Raw genomic sequence first — 18803 nt, 5'->3', positions numbered from 1 at the left:
TATCTTAATAAAGAATATAAAAACTAAGGAATCCCTGATGAACATAAAAAATGATCTGATTGTGGAGATTCATAAAGCATATTTATTAATTAAAAAGTTTGATACCTTAAAGGATATTGAATATCTAAAATTTAAAATTTAAAACATTTTAAAAATTCAATAAATATTTTAACATGTATTTTTATGGAAATTGACAAGTTGATACTAAAAGTTATATGAAAGAGCAAAGCAAGAATAACAATAATATAAAGAAAAAAAAAAGGTGAGCTAATTTCCCAAAAAGATAATAAAATTTAGTATAAAACTTTAATTAAGACATTGTAGTACTGTTGCAAGAATAAAAAAATAGGCCAGTGAAACAGAATGCAGAGCTCAGAAACATGTATATTAAAACATATTTCATTTATCATCTATATTTACATATTAAATAATAGTAAAATATTATATATTTACATATGTATTATGTGTATATTATATAAATCATGTAGATATATGCGTGCATTATAAACAGACTATAAATTTATACATATGCAAATATATATAAACCAATGGAAAAAGTATAAAGTGTGTGTGTGGTCATGTATAACAATGGTAGCATTTTACATTCATTGGGAAAGGATCAAATATTTAATACATGATTATGGCCCAGTGATTAATACTCTAAAAATAAAATAGATCCCTTCCTCAAGTTAGACACAAAAACAAATTTTAGACGAAATAAAGATCTAAATGTTTTAATCTGTTTAAAAATATGGAAATTATATATTTTTGTTGGAAGAGTCTTTTTTTTAAGGATTTTACTTAATTACTTTTAGAGAGAGAGGAAGGGAAGGAGAGGGAGAACAACATCAATGTGTTAGATACATATCAATCACTTGCCTCTCACTAGCCCCCAGCTGGGGACCCGGCCCTGGCATGTGCCCTGACCAGGAATCAAATCGGCGACCTTTTGGTTCACAGGCCAGCACTCAGTCCACAGAGCCACCCCAGCCAGGGCTGTTGGAAGAGTTTCTTAGCAAGGCACCAACCAATGGACATGTGGCATAGAGTAAGTGCTCAACAAATATTTATTAAAAGATTAAAAAGTGGATCATATATTTTCATTAAAGTTCTTCAAATTTTCTATGATTGAATTTTTTTTTAAAGACACATTTATTCAGCATCATGATCAGACTATTACATTTAGCAATCAACAGCATGGGTGCAAAAAAAAAAAGAAAAAAAAATAAAGAAAAACTACATTAAAAACTCTTTGTTGAAATGCTTTACACTTTCCACAGAAAAGAAACTAAAATAACCTGTTATACAATTAGTCACAAATACAGTCCTCGAGTTTTTTGCCCAGTCACATGAGTATTGTCTAAAACATGTCTTTGTAGCAGCTGGGCCCTGCCACCACTGTGCTTGCAGGAGAGGGGAACCAGAGAAGTGACAGGGAAGCTACAGGTTACAACAGATTTGTGAAATAGTCCTTTTAAAGTTAAAAAACACTTCCCCTTTTTTAATGCTGCTGGTTACATTTTTCCTGCTTGTTTGTTTTGTTGATTAGGTTCCACTTATAGGTGAGATCATATGGTATTTGTCTTTCACCTCCTGGCTTACTTTGGTTAGCATAATACTTGCCAGTTCCATCCATGCTGTCACGAAGGGTAGTAGCTCTTTCTGCTTTTCTGCTGCACAGTATTCCATTGTGTAAATGTACCATAGTTTTTTGATCCACTCATATACTGATGAGCACTTAAGGGCCAAGTCAAGAAACATATATAAAGAACCCGTGGACAAAGCCAAAGTGGGGAAGGATTGAGGGTGGGAGGTGGGGGTGGGTGGGGCAGGGGGAAGTGGTGGTGGGAAAAATGGAAACAAATGTATCTGAACAATAAAAAAATTAAATTAAAAAAATAAAGTTAAAAGAAAAGCCATAGTCAACAGAAGATATTTTTTAACAAACTCAAGCAATGCAATAAAAATACTTTTTAAAAAACCACTAAAAATTGGCAAAAGGTATAGGCAATTCACAGTATTAGAAAGCCAAATGATTAATAAACATTTGAAAAAATGTTCCCTTTTTAATCAGAGAATTATAGAGTAAACCCAATGATATTCATTTAGTACTCTTCAAATTCAAAAAGACATTTTTAAAAATGACAGCATCAAGTGTTAGTTACAACGTGGAGAAATAAGATCTCTCATATCCTGTTGAAGGGAGTACAAGTGATTCAACCACTTAGAGACCTCATTGTAGTATTCCATTCCCTGTAGGATCTCACGAACACCTGACATCAGGTGCGAGATCTCAGTTGAAGATCCTCTAGATTCCACTTATCCAGGTATCAAACTATACTTTTCTCTCACAAGACTCTGATGTGGGCCCTTAGGGAATGTTACAAGAACCATGTGCTAAATAGAGTTAGGTGCTTAGTAAAGAATAAACCATGACCTTAGGATAACTTATCTTCTGTGTTTAAATTAAGTATTTAAATATATTCCTATATGTATAAAAGTCTGAAGCATTGTATATCATCTTTATAGCTAGTTAAGTGAAAGAGGCAGTAACTTAGTCATCATACCTGTGGACACAAAGTTTCCAAGTGATTGGCTGCAATTTTGACAATTTTAATCCCATCTTCATTTGTTGACATGGAACAAGCAAGATTTGCCACCTTAAATACAATCCAAATTAATGAAAATTATTTCAGATTATCAAGGGAATGCAGAAACATTTGTTATACTAAACAACCATATATACACATACATTGAAATTCTCAGTAACAAAGAACAGCATTCTCATAGATGTCAGTGGTATCTGTTTTATAAAAGTATTCAGAGAATCTATTAAAACAAATAACAATGAAGGGCCCTATAAAATTGTTTAAAACAAAAAGAACGACTGGTGACTGAATCACTAAACCCTATACAATCTCTTGGTATCAACATCTAATCCACACTAAGATGTTAAGTATTATAGTTTCTTATGGGACTGAAAAAATTTATCTGTGAATTGAATGCCAATAAGTTCTTGGAATCTCAAATGATTGTGGTTTATTTTAAGTTTGTAATTGGTTTATTATTTCTCAGAGGTTTATTATGCCTACTTAAGTTGAATTAAGAATGATTGTATCTTTATTTATGTTTTATTCAGCATCAACTATACTATAAAGCTGGACAAATACAAGATCATTAAATCTGCTTCCCGTTCTTGATTTTCTGCTACAACTTCCTGGGCACACTGTTTGACATTCCAGGGGTCTATTTGATTCAAGTATCTGTGACACTCAAATTCCTTTATACATTATTGCTTTTGAAACTTACATTCTTCCAGTGAAATGGATGCTCTTTTAAATAATTACTTTATGTCCATTACCTAAGATCAATATTTACATATACTTTATACCATAAAAGAGCCATGAGAAGAAGCATCTTTCTTTTTCTTTCTTTTCTTTGATTCTCTTTTAACATTCCTTTTGGTAGCAAGTGAGTATTTGTGTACAGAGGTAGTGTTTCCAAAATCTACAAAATGCATCATTGTCTTTATCACTGCAAGGAGTTTGCTGTTCTAACAATCATCTTTCCAACATACCTAATGTCTCTGTTAATTATTGTCTACTTTAATACATCACAGTTTTTACTATTCAAATCCAAAATACATTTAGCTATAGAGAAACCATGCATTAGCTGCATGCAGTGGGAGCAAACAACAAACATCTGTGAATCACTATTGAAGAACATCACGAAATGGATTTATAGTCTCTGTTTTTATAACATTTCTTTTAATATGTCAACTGTGAAACAACTCCTTGGTTTCCATTTACATATAATGAAATAACAACCATACATTATTTAACTGTGGAGGGCATTGTTCACTTTATTAATGTACTTGGAAATGACTTACTTGAAAAGGTCTTTTGTTGACTTGAAGGTCACAATGCCTCAGCTTTTATATCTGACATATAATTAGCACATTTGTGAATTATTTGAAAAGGGCAGCAGTTTCTGTGTCCCTCTCCCCACCCCAAGTCTTACTTACAGACAGCGAAATTCAGCAGTCTAATTGCTTTAATATACCTGTGATAATTCGCACTGCACTTGCAGAAAATGTCTGTCCATAAATGTGAGCACTGAGTAAATAAAAAAAATTATTGGTGCAACCTTTTGTTCAAATCAGAATAATCTGGTTAATCCTAAATTTTAAAATTACAAAAAGGTGCCCCATATAGATACTTTTTTACTTCATTTATGTATTTATTTTTAATGTAATATCTCTATGTCTTTTTTTTTCCTTATTTAAAAGTAGGCAGCTCGTTCTGGACATTTCTTGGTCACCACGCTTATTCTGAGCCAATTCAGTGACTATTGTAACATGAAAATCATCCTAAATGCAAAGTTTCTCTTTATATTAGCAGACTTCACTTTTTAAATGTAAATTAAGTTTTATTTTTATCACTAATATCTGTACTTAGTTTTAAAAAATAGTACTGCGAGGTTTACATAGAAAAATAGCAATCTCTTTTATCATGAAACAACAGCCTTAAATCTTATTCTTCAGGGTCAATCATTTCTCACTTTTTCAGCTATTCTGATTATTTGCCCCAATATTTCCATAAGTTATGCTTATATGACTATGTTTGGGATTTTTAATTTTGTCATCTGTTACCATTTGAAATTATTTGTCTTATATCCACCCTTCATGTTAAAAAGAAAGTTAAACGGCTCTAATGTTAGGACCATTGTTGCTTGGGTGTTCCATTACTTGCATTCAAAAGCAACCTTTTCTTTTTTCTTTGAGTAAATTTAATACCAAAGTAAAGCTGAACTGAAATTAAATTGTAGCTAATTTCATGTACATCTGGCCAGAAAAGGATTAATGAGAGAAACATTGAGACAGGTTTCCTGCCTTTGTTGGTGGGCGTCTTTGTCTTTTTTTCCTTTTATTATTATTTTATTTTTTGATAACAGCTTGCATTCAACATTATTTTGTGTTAATTTCAGGTGTACAGCACAGCAGATAGATATTCATATAGGTTATTGTGTGCCTCTCTGATAATTCAAGTGCCTACCTGGCATTGTAGATAGTTATTACAATATTGTTAATTATATTTTCTGTGGCAGATTTAAGTTTTAAAAAACTCTCAACTGAAAACACTGCACAACTAAATTAATGATCATATTAACACTCTGCCTTCTTTTATTCAGACATACCTGATTTTTTTTTTTTAAATCAGAACTGTTCTATATCAGGAAAACTTTCTAGATAAGTAAAGTAGTTTTACATCCAGATTAAGGAAAATGGAGTTTTAGTGATACTTTATATAAATTCAAACTTCTAAAAAAGCTGGTATTCTGTGACAAAACAAAGAACAAATTATGTGATAGAAATAAAATCTTTTTACATTTCTAATTTGAGTGATTAGGGACATATTTTTCAAAGTCACATCAATGTGTAAATGAAAGCCAAATTTTCTCCAATAATAATTATTCCTAAATTTTGTGCAGCTCTTTGGAAGCATGAAGGCAATTCTCCACTAGTTGAAGAAAGCAACATGCATATAAAATATTTTGTAAAATAGTCTGAGATATTGGACATCTTTAGTATATCTAACTTTGATGATGTTTCAAAAGTCTGTGTAAAGCTTCTTTATTTAAGAGATCCTTGTGGACAGTTTCTGCCCAGTAAGGAGAATTAGGTCATAAGAAGTCTTTAGAGATAAATAAATCTGAGTTTGAACATAATTCTCAGAATTCATAGACTTTCTGACTATGGGCAAGATGTGACCTTCTCTAAGCATGTTTTGTCACCTGTAAAATAGATACCATAATATGTACCTCACTGGGGTGCATTGAGGATTAAAAGAGACATACACAGAGATGGCCTGATAGCTGGTAGCCCTGATATCTGGTATGAATCTCCTTTCCGCTCATCTATCTCTCTACTAATTGGGTTGGAAAAGAATGTTTATTCTCTCAAGAGGTTTTCAGTTACAATCTTAGAAGCATAAAGAAATTTAATAAAACATCTAATTCTAGAGTCTCAAACTCAGATGTTTCTAGGACTCACGCAGGGAATACAAACTAGAGTCTGGATGTAGCTCAGTGATTGGGGTGGCGTGGTAGGGGCTCACAAGTGTGTATGCCCTTCCTGAAGGCCTCAGTTAGAAGTCACCAAAACAAGATAAAAGAAAAGGGAAAACGTGCTGCTTTGACCAAACTAACAGTGTGTTGGCTGACTTTAGTTCATAGGTCACCCGTTTGTGACCTCTGATCGATTTCTGGAAATTTCTATTGTACAGATAGGGAAGGGAGTCAAACAGGGAAAAGAAACATACTCCAACAACCAATCCTGACAGGGAGACTATTACCCAGGGAAATGTGTGTGCTCTCTATGCCACCCTGAATTAAAGTATTCACAAAGGTACCTGCACTGAGAGGACTGACCAGAAGTTTTCCTGATGTGGAGCTATATCTTTAGCCAAATCCAAGAAAAGCGGAGTCTAAATTATCCTAAATAAATGAAGCCAAAGGCACTCAGATATATTCACAAGTATATTAAAAAGAAAAGACCAAAACATAATGTTTTTTTCATTTTAATACAAGATTACACTATACCATTAAAATACAGGGCTGGGAAAAAGTAGGCTTACAACTAATTATTCATATGGAAAAAGACATGCAGGTTATGATTATAATAATACAAGAATAAACTCTGTTTTGCATATTGACAACTGTAAACCTACTTTTGCCAGCTGCTGTAATTACTGGTACTGCATCTAATAATTGCAAAAGTCAGAACAAAAAAATATTTAAACATGGACATGCTGTCATGTTATGGAGAGGGGAGTGAATTTTCCTATCAGCACCCCCTGCATGACCGTCTCTTCTTGTCACCAGTGCTTCTGCCCTTTAATAAGTATGTCCCTTCCTAGACCCTTTAAACTTGAAGAAATTCACTGCCTTATTTGTCTGTGAAAAAAGTTGTAAACAACAATTCCTAAATTAATTTATTATCACCCTGTTGATGTTTGTTCTCTTCCTGGTCCCTGGTTCAAGTTTTGTACACCAGTTTTATATGTGCCTGCCATCCTTCCACTTAGCATAGAGCACTGTACCATTCATTCCCCACCTTATGGTCTCAGGTGAGAAATTCTTTGCTCTAGAACTAGGCCTTGTAGAACCCTGCCAGCTAGGCTAGTCCTGTCCCTCACTCTCCATCGAGGTCAGGGAGGTAGCCATAACTGACCCAAAAGAATGACTGACTAATGGTAGAGCCAAGGAAAGCAATACAAAAGATATTTGAGGACTGGGGATTTTCTCAGTCACCTTTCAGTCAGTCTACTATGCTATGGGCTTAACTCTGCTTTTCATCATTACCTTTTTCTAATCTGGTTAAGAGTACTGAGTACGAAAGTATGCTGTATTTGAACATTCTAATATTATTTCATTTGAAATCTCAGGAAGGAGCTCACTATTTGGACAGCTGCTCACCATATATCAATCAGCCTCTCACTAAAGAGTTCTCACACAAAAATTTACCTGTGATATGATTTATCAAGAACATGAAAAGAAGTTTGATGTTTGGTAAGATTTCCATTGTAGCACACTTATTGTTTACAGAGAACTAATTTTAACATGATGTCACAGTGTATCCTAGCTCTCAGTGGGAGAGAAAGGTCACTGTCTCATTGTTATTCATATTTCTCTCTGGCATATGGTCATGCAACTCCTGTGCAAACACTTTTAGAAACAGAGAATTTACTGTTGGGCAGGGAAGCCTATTCCCCTGTGAGAAAGTGCAAAGTTATGCAAGTTAGAAAGTTCTTCCTTGTACTGGGGCAATCTTTCTTTCAATAATTTTCTCATAGTGGTCATAGAATCCAGAATGTTAAATATAAGAGGAATAAGATTGGGTCCACAGAAAAGTCTGTATCAGTAGTCCTCAATTTGTGGGATAAATTATAGGATGACCATAATAGAATCACCAGTAAATAGCTATTAAAAAGAAAGACCACTTTTCTTCTGCCAAAATATTCTAAAGTATTAAGTGAGTCTACAAGTGGAAGTTGGGAGGACTGGTGTAAAGTATGTCTAATTTGATTTTTAAAAGTTCTCCAAGTGATTCTAATATCCCATCTCTCTAATCAAACACACACATTTAGAAAAATGGATACACATTCAGACTTGGGATTCATTTTCATATGTTTGGGTAGATACTCTGTCCTGAAGATTAACATAAAAGTGCAAAAATCTGTAAGAGTTATGACCTGAATAAATATTGAAGAGGCTAGGAAGTCACAGTAAATGCTTTACAAATTAAAGACAAGAAAAATGACTGATACTACTACCTGAGAAATTCTGTTGAATCATTCAGGCTACTATACCAGAAATACCATCCTGGTTAGCTTATAGACAAAAGGATTTATTTCTGGCAGTTCCAGAAGCTGGGAAGTCTAAGATCAAGGTGCTGGCAAATTTGGTGTCTGATGAACACGTGCCTCCTCTTTCACAGAGGAGCTGTGCCTCCAGCTGTCTCCTTACATGGCAGAAGAGGCGAGGGATCTCCCCAGGGCATCTTTTACAAGGGCATCAATCCCACGCATGAGGGTTCTGCTGTCCTGACTTAACCACCTCCCAGAGCCCTACCTCTCAAAACCTTGGGGTTTAGAGTGTCAACATATAAATTTGGGGGGACACAACCATTTAGTTTTAGCAAATAGAGAAAAGTTTCAATATCAAAACATCCAGAAAACAAGAAAATGAAGTGAGAGAGAACTTTCTGGCTCTTTACCCAGAACCCATTTCTCCCTCTGGCAATGATACTGTGATTTTCTTTGGGAGAATTGCTCTTTCTTCCCCCAAGTCAGTGGTGTGAGGCCTTGGTATGGCTATTAATCAAGGCTCCTAGTCATCTCCTAACTCTAGCCCGGCGTAGCCGATACATGCTATGCCTAGTCCTGGAGCAGTCCTTGTTCCTGCCCAATCTGAGCCTTCTTCTTTCATTTTGCTTTTACTTATGTGCACTACCTTGTGTCTTCCAATGAAGTATATTTTGGTTTCTACATAAGTAAGCCAAATTCATTTTATCTTGCACGCAACCATAAATGATTATAGTACTGAACCAGAAATTTACATCCAATTATATACTAATTTCAGAATGGTTCTTTCAGCAAAATTAAAAGCTAGCAATGCAGAACCATATTCATTTTGTGGAAGGCACCATCTAATCAAATACCTGCTTTAGGCTACTTCAATGTCCTAGTATCAGGTACAGATGCAGGGAAGAGGGTGTTCATTTCAGTTCCTGCATATGGATGTATTTATACTTGTCTTCTTTTGAATATCTAATTCTTCAATGTCTATTAGAATGCTTTACATACCAGATACAAAAGAACATCTAATTCTCAAAGGAATTCATTTTTTATTTTTGGGTTTATCCCTTTGCAAGCTGTTCATTCTGTCTGAAAATCATTCTTTCACATGCCCTTTCCAATTCATACTTATACATCAAGGCCTCCATCAAATATCATCTCCTTCTTAAACCCTTTTCAGATGCCCCAAATCAGAATTCATACCTCTACCTTCCCTACTCCCATAATTATAGCACAAATCTTATTCTTCCTAGACACATGTATGTATCTGTGAGATGGTGAGCTGTTAGAGAGCAAAGCAGTGACATGTTCTTTTTTAAAATTATTTTTTATCAAGTAAAGTACCTTAAAATAGTATTTAGTCCATGTAAATAAATAAAAAGAGAAATTTACCTTTGTCTATTTAGATACGGACTCACCATGAATAGAGATGATTTTCTGTTGTGTCTAAAACTAACATGTTCAATGAATCATATTTCTTAGAGGCCTTATTACAACTTAATTTACTCACTGAAAGCTGGGTTCTTCCTCTGTCCCTTCCTCATCCAAAAAAGAACCTACTTATCTCTAATAGGAACATAAAGGCAAGTGTCATTACTTCAAGTTATAGATGAAGAATGCTTGAGAAAAGAAAGCCCTTGAGTCATCAAACCTAATTGTCCAGGGTTGATTTCTGTCCCACTGCACATCTCTATTGGGAACATCAAAATCTGACAAATCTGCAGCAAGGGAACAACATAAACACAAGCAGACTTTGAATAAGTGTATAGAACCAATATAGCTGAAATCAGTTATTTATTTTTAACTTGGTATTTGAAAAGGAGACTTAGATTTCTTTCTGAATTTGGAAAAGGACAAGGGTTCACAAAACCCCATGAAGAGGCATGAAAAATTAAAAGGGAGGCCCATGCCCTCTGGACATGGTAGTAAATAAAAAATTATTAAGTCACTGACCGAATCACCAGTGGAAGGAGCGCTAAAAATTGTTCAGGTCAGTGGGAGGTATCCAGAGTTGGACTAGATTCTTTGAGTTTAAGTCGTCATTGAGATATCCTATTGATAGGGAGTTAGGTATATACTTATAAAGTGTCGTAAGGAGGGGTGTACAGTGGATATTAATTAGGAAATCACTAGATTAACAATAGTAAGTGGATGTGATTGTGCAGGGAGCAAATCTTAGAAGCTTATCTAAGGCACTAATATTTATTAGTCAGATAGAAGAGAATAACCCTACGATGAGTCTTAGAAAAGGTTGACAGAGATAGAGAGGGTTACCCACAATACTATAATGTCACAGAGACTGGGAGAATCAAAAGTCAAATACAGAGAGGTCAAGTAATCCCTGAAGTTATCCATTGATTCAGCCACACAAAAGACCATTCTTAGAGTTATTTGGGTAGAATGATGATGGTCACACTGGCATAGTGTGAACTGAGGAGTGTGTAGGTGGTGAAGTGACTCCATTTGGCTGGTGGCCCACAGCAGAGGCCTAGAGGCTGCCTGGACAAGACTCACTCTATGATTCACATATCTATCCATTTCTTTCCATTTCACCTCTCAGACATCTCTTATATCATCTACTTCTCTAGTTTCCCATCCTTGTCAAATTTACTGTTAGGTTTTTATTTCTTTCAAATCTTGCGTACAGTCTTAGCTTTCATCCCTAGCCACTGTGCCTTCTCTACAGTACATTCACCATACTGCAACTGACAGATTTTTTCAAATAACAAATTTGATTCCCCTATTTTTATTTCCCCATCCCCACATCATATCATTTTTCCTAAAAGACAGTAGTCTGGTCCAAACCCATCATGCATAGTTATTATTATTACTATTATTTTGCTTCAGAAAAATCAACCTTTCAGACATTCACGCTTCCTTCTGCCACAGGACATTTGCACATGCTGTTTTTGTTGGCCCATAGTGTGCTTCTCTTTCTTCACTTGCCACCCTTATACCACCTATACCTGCTTAACTGATATCCATCAAACATCTACTGAAAAGTAATTCCTAGGGAAAATTTCCACCAACACCACAACCCCCACACCCACCCACCCCTGAGATCTTTCTTTACTCAATTCAGCGTTTGCCTTCAGACCATGATTCTCAGTGTGTAATTGAACATTTACTGAGGAGATTATTTGATTAGTGACTATTTCCTCTCTTTATAAGAGCAGGAGCCTCACACTTGTTAGCTCTTCACTGGACCTTCAGTTCCTAGTACCAGATACAAGGAAGTCAAACAAATAGTTTTTCAGTGAATGAATAAATGCATACGTGCATAAATCAGTATGCTTAAGAACGTATCCACAAAGAAAGAAATAAAAAATGGAGTTTAGAGGGAGGAGACAGTAGCAGAAATTCAGGACAAGCAAGAAAGAGGAATGACATTTCTCTTTGAAATTCATTTGCAATATCCCACAAAGGCTTAGAAAGCTGGACTTCAAAGAAAAGTAACATACTTTTCTTCTTGTCTGGCTATCTTACTTAACAAAGCTTGGGGGGCAGCTTCTTTCAAGTTTTACTTTCACTTAAGATATCAAATTGGGAATAACTGAGAAGTTCCCAGTTTAGTTTTTAATTAATTTCCAATCAAGTAAAATAACTTTTCAAGGGGCCCAAGCTGGCTGCCAAATGCTGGTAAATATGGCAGATGGAAAGAGGTGCATGAACTCCCTTCAGCAAACCCAGGAGCTTAGTGTCTCCTGCATAAGGTAGTGGAATTCACATTTGTTTCCTTTCCAGGAAAGCCTAGGTCTGAGGCTGGGCTGAGTCTGAGGAGCACAGCAGGGCGTCTGCAGACTCCAACCCTTGGCATCAAAGTGACCTCTGGCTAAACAAGCCAGTGCTGCTCTGCAGCTACTTATAGTAATAAGAAGTGACCATGAATTTTGAGTTTTGTAGAATATTAAACTAATAGAGTTGTGCTATAAAATATAAAAGTGCATGGCAAGGTGCAGGGAAACAATTTCATCGGGTAAAGAAATATTGATTGTGCATCTATTATGTGAGCTGGAAACTGCCAGAGAAATCAAAGACAATGAAAGCAAATCTCAAGAAACACAACCTATTTAAGAAAATATGTAAAGGAGTCAGAGAATAAAACTCTAGTTTTTAAACAACAGGAAGCTAGTGGTAGGTGAACCTCACTGATGCAACTGTACTTCATGGAAATAAATTGTTACTAAGGAACTTCATATTTTCTTGGACTTTGCGTCTCAAGCTGCCTCCCAAACTTTATGAACCTTAAATCACATGATCTTGTCTCTGATACAGCTTTGTTAGTGTAAATATTTGCCTCTGTCTTTGGTTATCCATCTATAAGATGATGAACTGATTATTTGATTTCTTGCTCCCCCCTTCCATTTCAATAATTTTATTTTACTATTATGTAACCTGATAAAAAAAATCACACAGGAATTAGACAAGGGATAAAATTGACTTATCAGGCAATTTGGTTGTTAATTTAAAAATAAAATTCCTAAATAAAATATTAACAAATTAAATATATATAATAAAAAAAGATAATAAAATAAGCATAATGCAGTTTATTCCAGAAATAAACCAAGAGTTTATGATTAAGAAAGCAAACAATAAAATTCCTTGTTTTACTCTATTTCAACAAATTTTCGATAAACATTTAATAATAGTTTTATGCCTATTCTTCCTAAAGCAGAGCGAAGGAAAGCTAAACAAACAAAAACCTTGGTGAATGAATAGAAGGAATCATTCTTAACTGAAACAGGTCAAATTCCAGAAACTTAAAGCAAATATCCTTCTCAAAACTTAATATTAAGATAAGCTTTCCCACTGTCTCTGAGGTTAATCAATAATTTATTGAAAGTTCTAGTCAATGTAAATGAACCTAAAAAACAATAACTACAAACATTGTAAACAAAAAGAAAATATATTCTCAGGTGACAAAATTGTCCACCTAGAGAGTGCAAGATAATTAATAAAATGCTGAGTATTAAGTAACACATCTTCACACAGGGTGAATAATACGTTGTTTTCCTATGTATCAGCTAACATGAAAAGTTTCAATGACACAATGTCTCTTCAATAATAACAACTAAAGTTATACATTTCAAGTATATATACTCATTAAGAAATAGGTACAACTATATTTTATGTATGCATATCTTTATATGCATGTGTACAGATACTACATTTTATTTAATGACATATAAGAATGACTGAATAAATGAAAAGAAATATCACATTTTTGGATAGGAATCTCCAATACTGTAAAATAAAATATCAACTCTCTCCAAATTTATTTATTAATTTAATAGATCTAAGTTGAACTGAAGTTAATTTTAATGTACATGTGAAAGACTAGCAAAGGTGATTTACAAAAAAGAAAAGTGAAGACGAGTATAATGAGTTAGTAATTAAAACACAGAAATTTTGCTCTTCAGAACAATGGGAAAGATAATGGTGATGATTCAATGGGATATCACTTCACGGGGTAAGGGAAACTCAATGTAAAAGACTGGCATATACAACTGCACAAAATTTTTCTTACTTTCAAAATAATGAAAATCTAAGAGGTCAAAATGCAAAAAAATGGACAGAAATAAATGTTATGTATAATAAGTCAAGGAACATTATTATCCCTAAGGTATAAATAGCTCCTAAACATGGATAAGAAAGTTTATTATAAAAGGACAAATTATTTAAACAGATACTTCACATATGAATACAATGACAAATAATTACATTAAAAATTTCCAACCTACCTCTTAATCTACTAGGCAGGAAATTTGACTATAAAATTACATTTTTGTTAATTTTCTTATAATAATTTAAAAGTTTTCTATTGTATTGCTGTGAGTATGGAGAAGCAAGTGGAAGGTGAATGGCCAACTTCTCAGAGGGCAATTTAGCCTCATCTGTGAAAATTTAAAATGCGCAAAACTTCAATTCAATTTAATGTGGTAAGTCCTTTAGAAATGCTTACATTGTGAACAGACATAGAGCCTCAGGGAGGTTCACTCCAACTTTGTTTATAAAAATGGAAAAGAATCTAAATATACATTAATGGAGAATAAACTATATTATGTAATATTATGATTCTGTAAAAAAGAAAAAAAGGCTTTCTATTGACAAAATATATTAAGTATATAATTAAATAAAAAAAACTTAGAAGGTGTATAAAGTGTTTTCCTATTTAAATAAAATTATGTATGTACAGTTGTAACGGGGCACAGCCAGGGCCCCCCAAAGGGTATTTGTAATGGGGTCCAGAAATTGGGGTGTCCAAGAAAAATATATTCTCTCCCCCAAGATGGGTTGCCTATGGGGGATGGGAGACCTGGAGCAGGGCCACTCAGAGTTGCTTTGCGCATCAGTAGCAGGCCAGATTCTTACTGGAAGTGGAGCAGGGCTGTGGAGAGTCATTTTGCATATCAATAACAGGATAGCTTCAGACCTCATAGGCAAAGAGGATTATTTTGCATCTCAACAAGGCTAACCAGGAAGGTTTGTAAGGCTTAATACATAATGTAAGTGGGAGAGGGAGGAGAGACGGGGGTCTTTGGGAGAGACTAAGGGACACAGACTCTGGGGAACAATGTGAAGACCACATGGGAAGAAAGAGGGGAGATAGGACTCTTGCTAGGGGGCCATGAGAAGGTGCCACATGGTTTTGGATTAAAAGCTGGAGATCGCGGCGACGCAGCGGATGGTGTTGAGAACCATGGGAGGCCTGCCTAGCCGAGCCCCAGACTTCTGCTCTCTTCCTTCTGAAGAACGGTACCCAGGACTGACCTGACTGGGCAAAGGGAGGAAGACAGGACTGTGTGCGTTGGTGGGTGTTTTAAAGTGATTTTGAGATTTAACAGCGACATTTAGCCATTAATCAAACCTGTATAACTTTTGAATAAATAGTTCCTTTTCGTCTAACTCTGCCATTGAGAACCATAATTCCAAGGGTGGCGGGCAAAGGACTTACAACCGAGATACCCCGGGGGAGGGGGTGGGGGACGTTGTTTCGGGAATGGCATCTGGGCACAACCCCCCAAAGGTCCATTGTTTGGTAACACGATTATGTATAAATGCTAAGTATAAAGTTTACAGTGATAAACCCTTATTATTAACATGAGTCGAACATGGGACAGGATGTGGGATTACTATTGCCACAAAGAGAAGCACCTCATTTTTGACTGTATGTTTCTATATTGGCTGAAATTTTTCCAAGTATCTTTTTTTCACTAAATAGTTATCTAATTAAAAAATTAGTGATTATTGAAATAGTTCTCTATGTATTGACTTGGAAACATGCCAATGACAAATAAAAAAGAATGTATAACATGATCTCATTAATTAAAGAGGACTGTGTATGTATGTGTGAATGTGTAATATTTAAAATGTTGTTCACTATAATGGTAATTGTGGTTGTCTTTGAGGAGTACAACTCAAGGTAATTTCAACTTTTCTTTTTCATACTTTTAAAAAACTTATGGTTTGCGTTATTACAATTGTTTCTCTATCCAGGAAAAAATAAGTAATTTTCCTTTTGAAGAATATAAAAAACTTTCTATACCTAAATTGAACTTAATACCAGTCAGGATTGTGACATTAATCATGACACTGCAAATTCTCAGAATATAGAACCATTTAAAAATAAAGTTTCTAGAAAATACTGATTCTACAGAAAATAATTAAGCGCTACTAAGTAAAAAAAAAAGTTTTCATTGTCTCATGCTGCACATTTAAAATAATTCACAATAGAAAATCCAGGCATTGGTTTTACTCCACGTTTATTTGATACAATGACAAACATCAACTGAATCAAAGCCTATTGCCAATGATAAAATCACACCACACAAAACTGACCTTAATAATAAATAAAATCCAAGGTGTTTAAAATTCTAAATGTATTCCATGCATAGTGCATGTGTGTCTGTGTCTGTGTGTCTTATCTGCAGAAGATACAAGTCGATTCTTATTATTATAAGAATCGTGATTATAATATAGTTTCACATTTCCTTTTTTATTATATTATATTATAAAAACTATAATATAGTTTCACATTTCCTTTTTTATTCTTATCTCACCCTTGTCCTCCAACTCTTCAAATTTGCATCTGAACTTGTTCCTCCCCAATGGGTTATTAAAGATTAAAATACTCATTTGTCTAAGTGGACATATGTCAATGCTATTCTGAAAAATAGGCCTTAGTGTGCTGTGTCTGTATGTGCCATCATAACTGAAACAGATGAGATGAACACACACACACACAGGATGGCTGTGGTACTTCCAATAAGTTATCTGAAGTATATATTCTATAGTTCAAATTGAGTTCTACAATATATACTACTGTAAGGGTCCCATTTACCAAAAATATTTCTCATCTTTTGTTTTGGAACAATATATAACTACATGGATTCACACATATCGCACTGATAAGCAATGTAGATCATAATGGTAAAACCAGCAAGACAGTCTCCTCAAGATCTCTCTCTAATTTACTATTCACCTCAGAATCACCACCCAAAGGATCAAAGTAAGTTCCACCTGCAAAGTGAATGTAATATAAAAGCATCAAATTCTATTTAGCTACTAAGAGACAAAATCTAAACTATAAATTAAAGTATTGTTTCCTGAACTAGTGATATACTTTGTTGTCTGCTAAGGGTCAAGCATAAATATGAAGCATGCAGCCTCAACAAGTCCTTATTAACAGGAATATTGTATAATGTGCATAAGTCAAAAAATTCTACAATTGGTCTTCATTATCATTAAAGTTGACATCAAATTTCAAAGCAGTTTTATGATCAGTGACCTGAGCTCTCAAGTGACAGAATGAAAGCTGATTTTCTTAGAGACAGAATATGCTATAGCCAATATAAAGTTTTCAGTTAGTTTAATTCTGAACCTATATTTTTGTCCATACTATATTCAATTGCCAGTATAAAAACAGAAGTTGTCATACACTGCAAAGTTAACTGAGTCACATTGTATACACTTCTCAGATATAGGGGAAACAGCCACGACCACCTGATTCCCTAAATCACTGAAAAGTCCACACCCAGGTACATTCTTTACTTTTATAAAATAAAAAAGGGATCCCTTAGTGGAGCAACAGTTAACAATTATTGTCTGACATCTTTTATTTGGAAGGTATGAGATTAGCAACCTGTACAACTATTTTTTTTCATTGTAGTTGTCTGTTTATGATTAAATTCTAACTTTGAGAGAAATGGGCAAACAAGCTTTAAAAGTACTAGAATTATAATCCCGGAGAAAGACTCCTTTCCCTCGCCATTAATGGCCCATAGTCAGCAGTCAAATGGAAAGAACACAATGTATGTGAGTGTGGGTATGTGTCTACAGAGAAGTGGGAGAGGGGTAAGCATGGTTGTATGTGTGTATGAGGGTCCCAGCCAAATATGTAAATCAGTGCGCTATTAAATTTTATGATTTTTATGTTCCCCTTATTATCAGGTTCTCCAATCTTATAAGAGCTCCTTGGATGGATTTTGGACTTAAATTACTTGGTAAGTAGTGGGGTGTGCTGAACGATGTGATACAGGATGGAAAGAAAATCAAAGATGCAGGCCCCTGTAAGTGTGGGCAAGGACCTGAGATACATGTTTCATCTTAACTATCCCTGGTACCTCCTCTACAGCACGCTGAAACGTTGGGTCCGTAATGTGATAGTGGCTGTCATTAGAAAATAAGATAATGATGAGACACTTGTCATGTAATCTTGAGTGTTTCTTAACATAATTAATGGTTCCATAGCTCTAGAGAGGAAGAGGGAGGTGAAAGAAGAGAGGGGCCTTATTATTAACCTTCCTTAAGTATAGCAAACCAAAACGCTGATTCTATCTGCACAAGATTAAATTGTGACACCCTTGACAGAAGCCGCCCTACCACTCCTTGTAGCCCTAACACTTTGCAAGCAGTGGGGGCTCAAAAAGCCTCTGTCAGATTGAATGAATTCAAGGCAATAGTGCAAGTAAAATGTTTTTTACATTGTATTCTCTACAAAAATGGATAATTAATGTTTACAGAGAACTAAAGAGCACAAATTCCACAAATACTTATTCTGCTAGATCTATTTTAGAGACTCAAGGAAAAACAGACAAGAGGGGGGAAAGTACTCCCCAATCTTCAAGAAATGAAAGCTTTAGATGTAAATACACAAAACAAGATATTAAATGAGTGAAAATCTAGTTGCTGATGAGCATCAAAATAAAGAGAAAAACAAATGCTGGTGAGGATATGGAGAAAGGAAAACCCTCTTCCACTGTTGGTGGGAATGCAGATTGGTGCAGCCACTGTGGAAAGCGGTATGGAGATACCTCAAAAAATTAAAAATGGATCTGCCTTCTGACCCAGGGATCCCGCTTCTGGGAATATATCCAAGGGGATCCAAAACACTAATTTGAAAGAACATAAGCACCCCTATGTTCATTATAGCATTATTTACAATTG

The 18803-nt window shown here is 34.8% G+C and overlaps 1 protein-coding gene across 2 annotated transcripts in view; it reads right to left on the bottom strand.

Moving 5' to 3' along the window:
* CTNNA3 (catenin alpha 3) overlaps positions 1 to 18803 on the bottom strand; it is a 1483556-nt gene that overhangs the window by 552471 nt on the left and 912282 nt on the right. For both annotated transcript variants that reach the window (XM_054572720.1, XM_054572719.1), the window contains exon 10: positions 2568 to 2660. In XM_054572720.1, the coding sequence (XP_054428695.1) occupies positions 2568 to 2660 (93 nt within the window). The remainder of the gene's footprint in view (positions 1 to 2567; positions 2661 to 18803) is intronic.

The sequence above is a fragment of the Pteronotus mesoamericanus genome, unplaced genomic scaffold (assembly GCF_021234165.1).
Source record: "Pteronotus mesoamericanus isolate MK-2021 breed Mesoamerican mustached bat unplaced genomic scaffold, CSHL_Meso_final contig_24, whole genome shotgun sequence".
Taxonomy (NCBI): domain Eukaryota; kingdom Metazoa; phylum Chordata; class Mammalia; order Chiroptera; family Mormoopidae; genus Pteronotus; species Pteronotus mesoamericanus.
The sequence above is the reverse complement of the archived record's forward strand: the minus strand, read 5'-3'. Positions and strand labels throughout refer to the sequence as shown.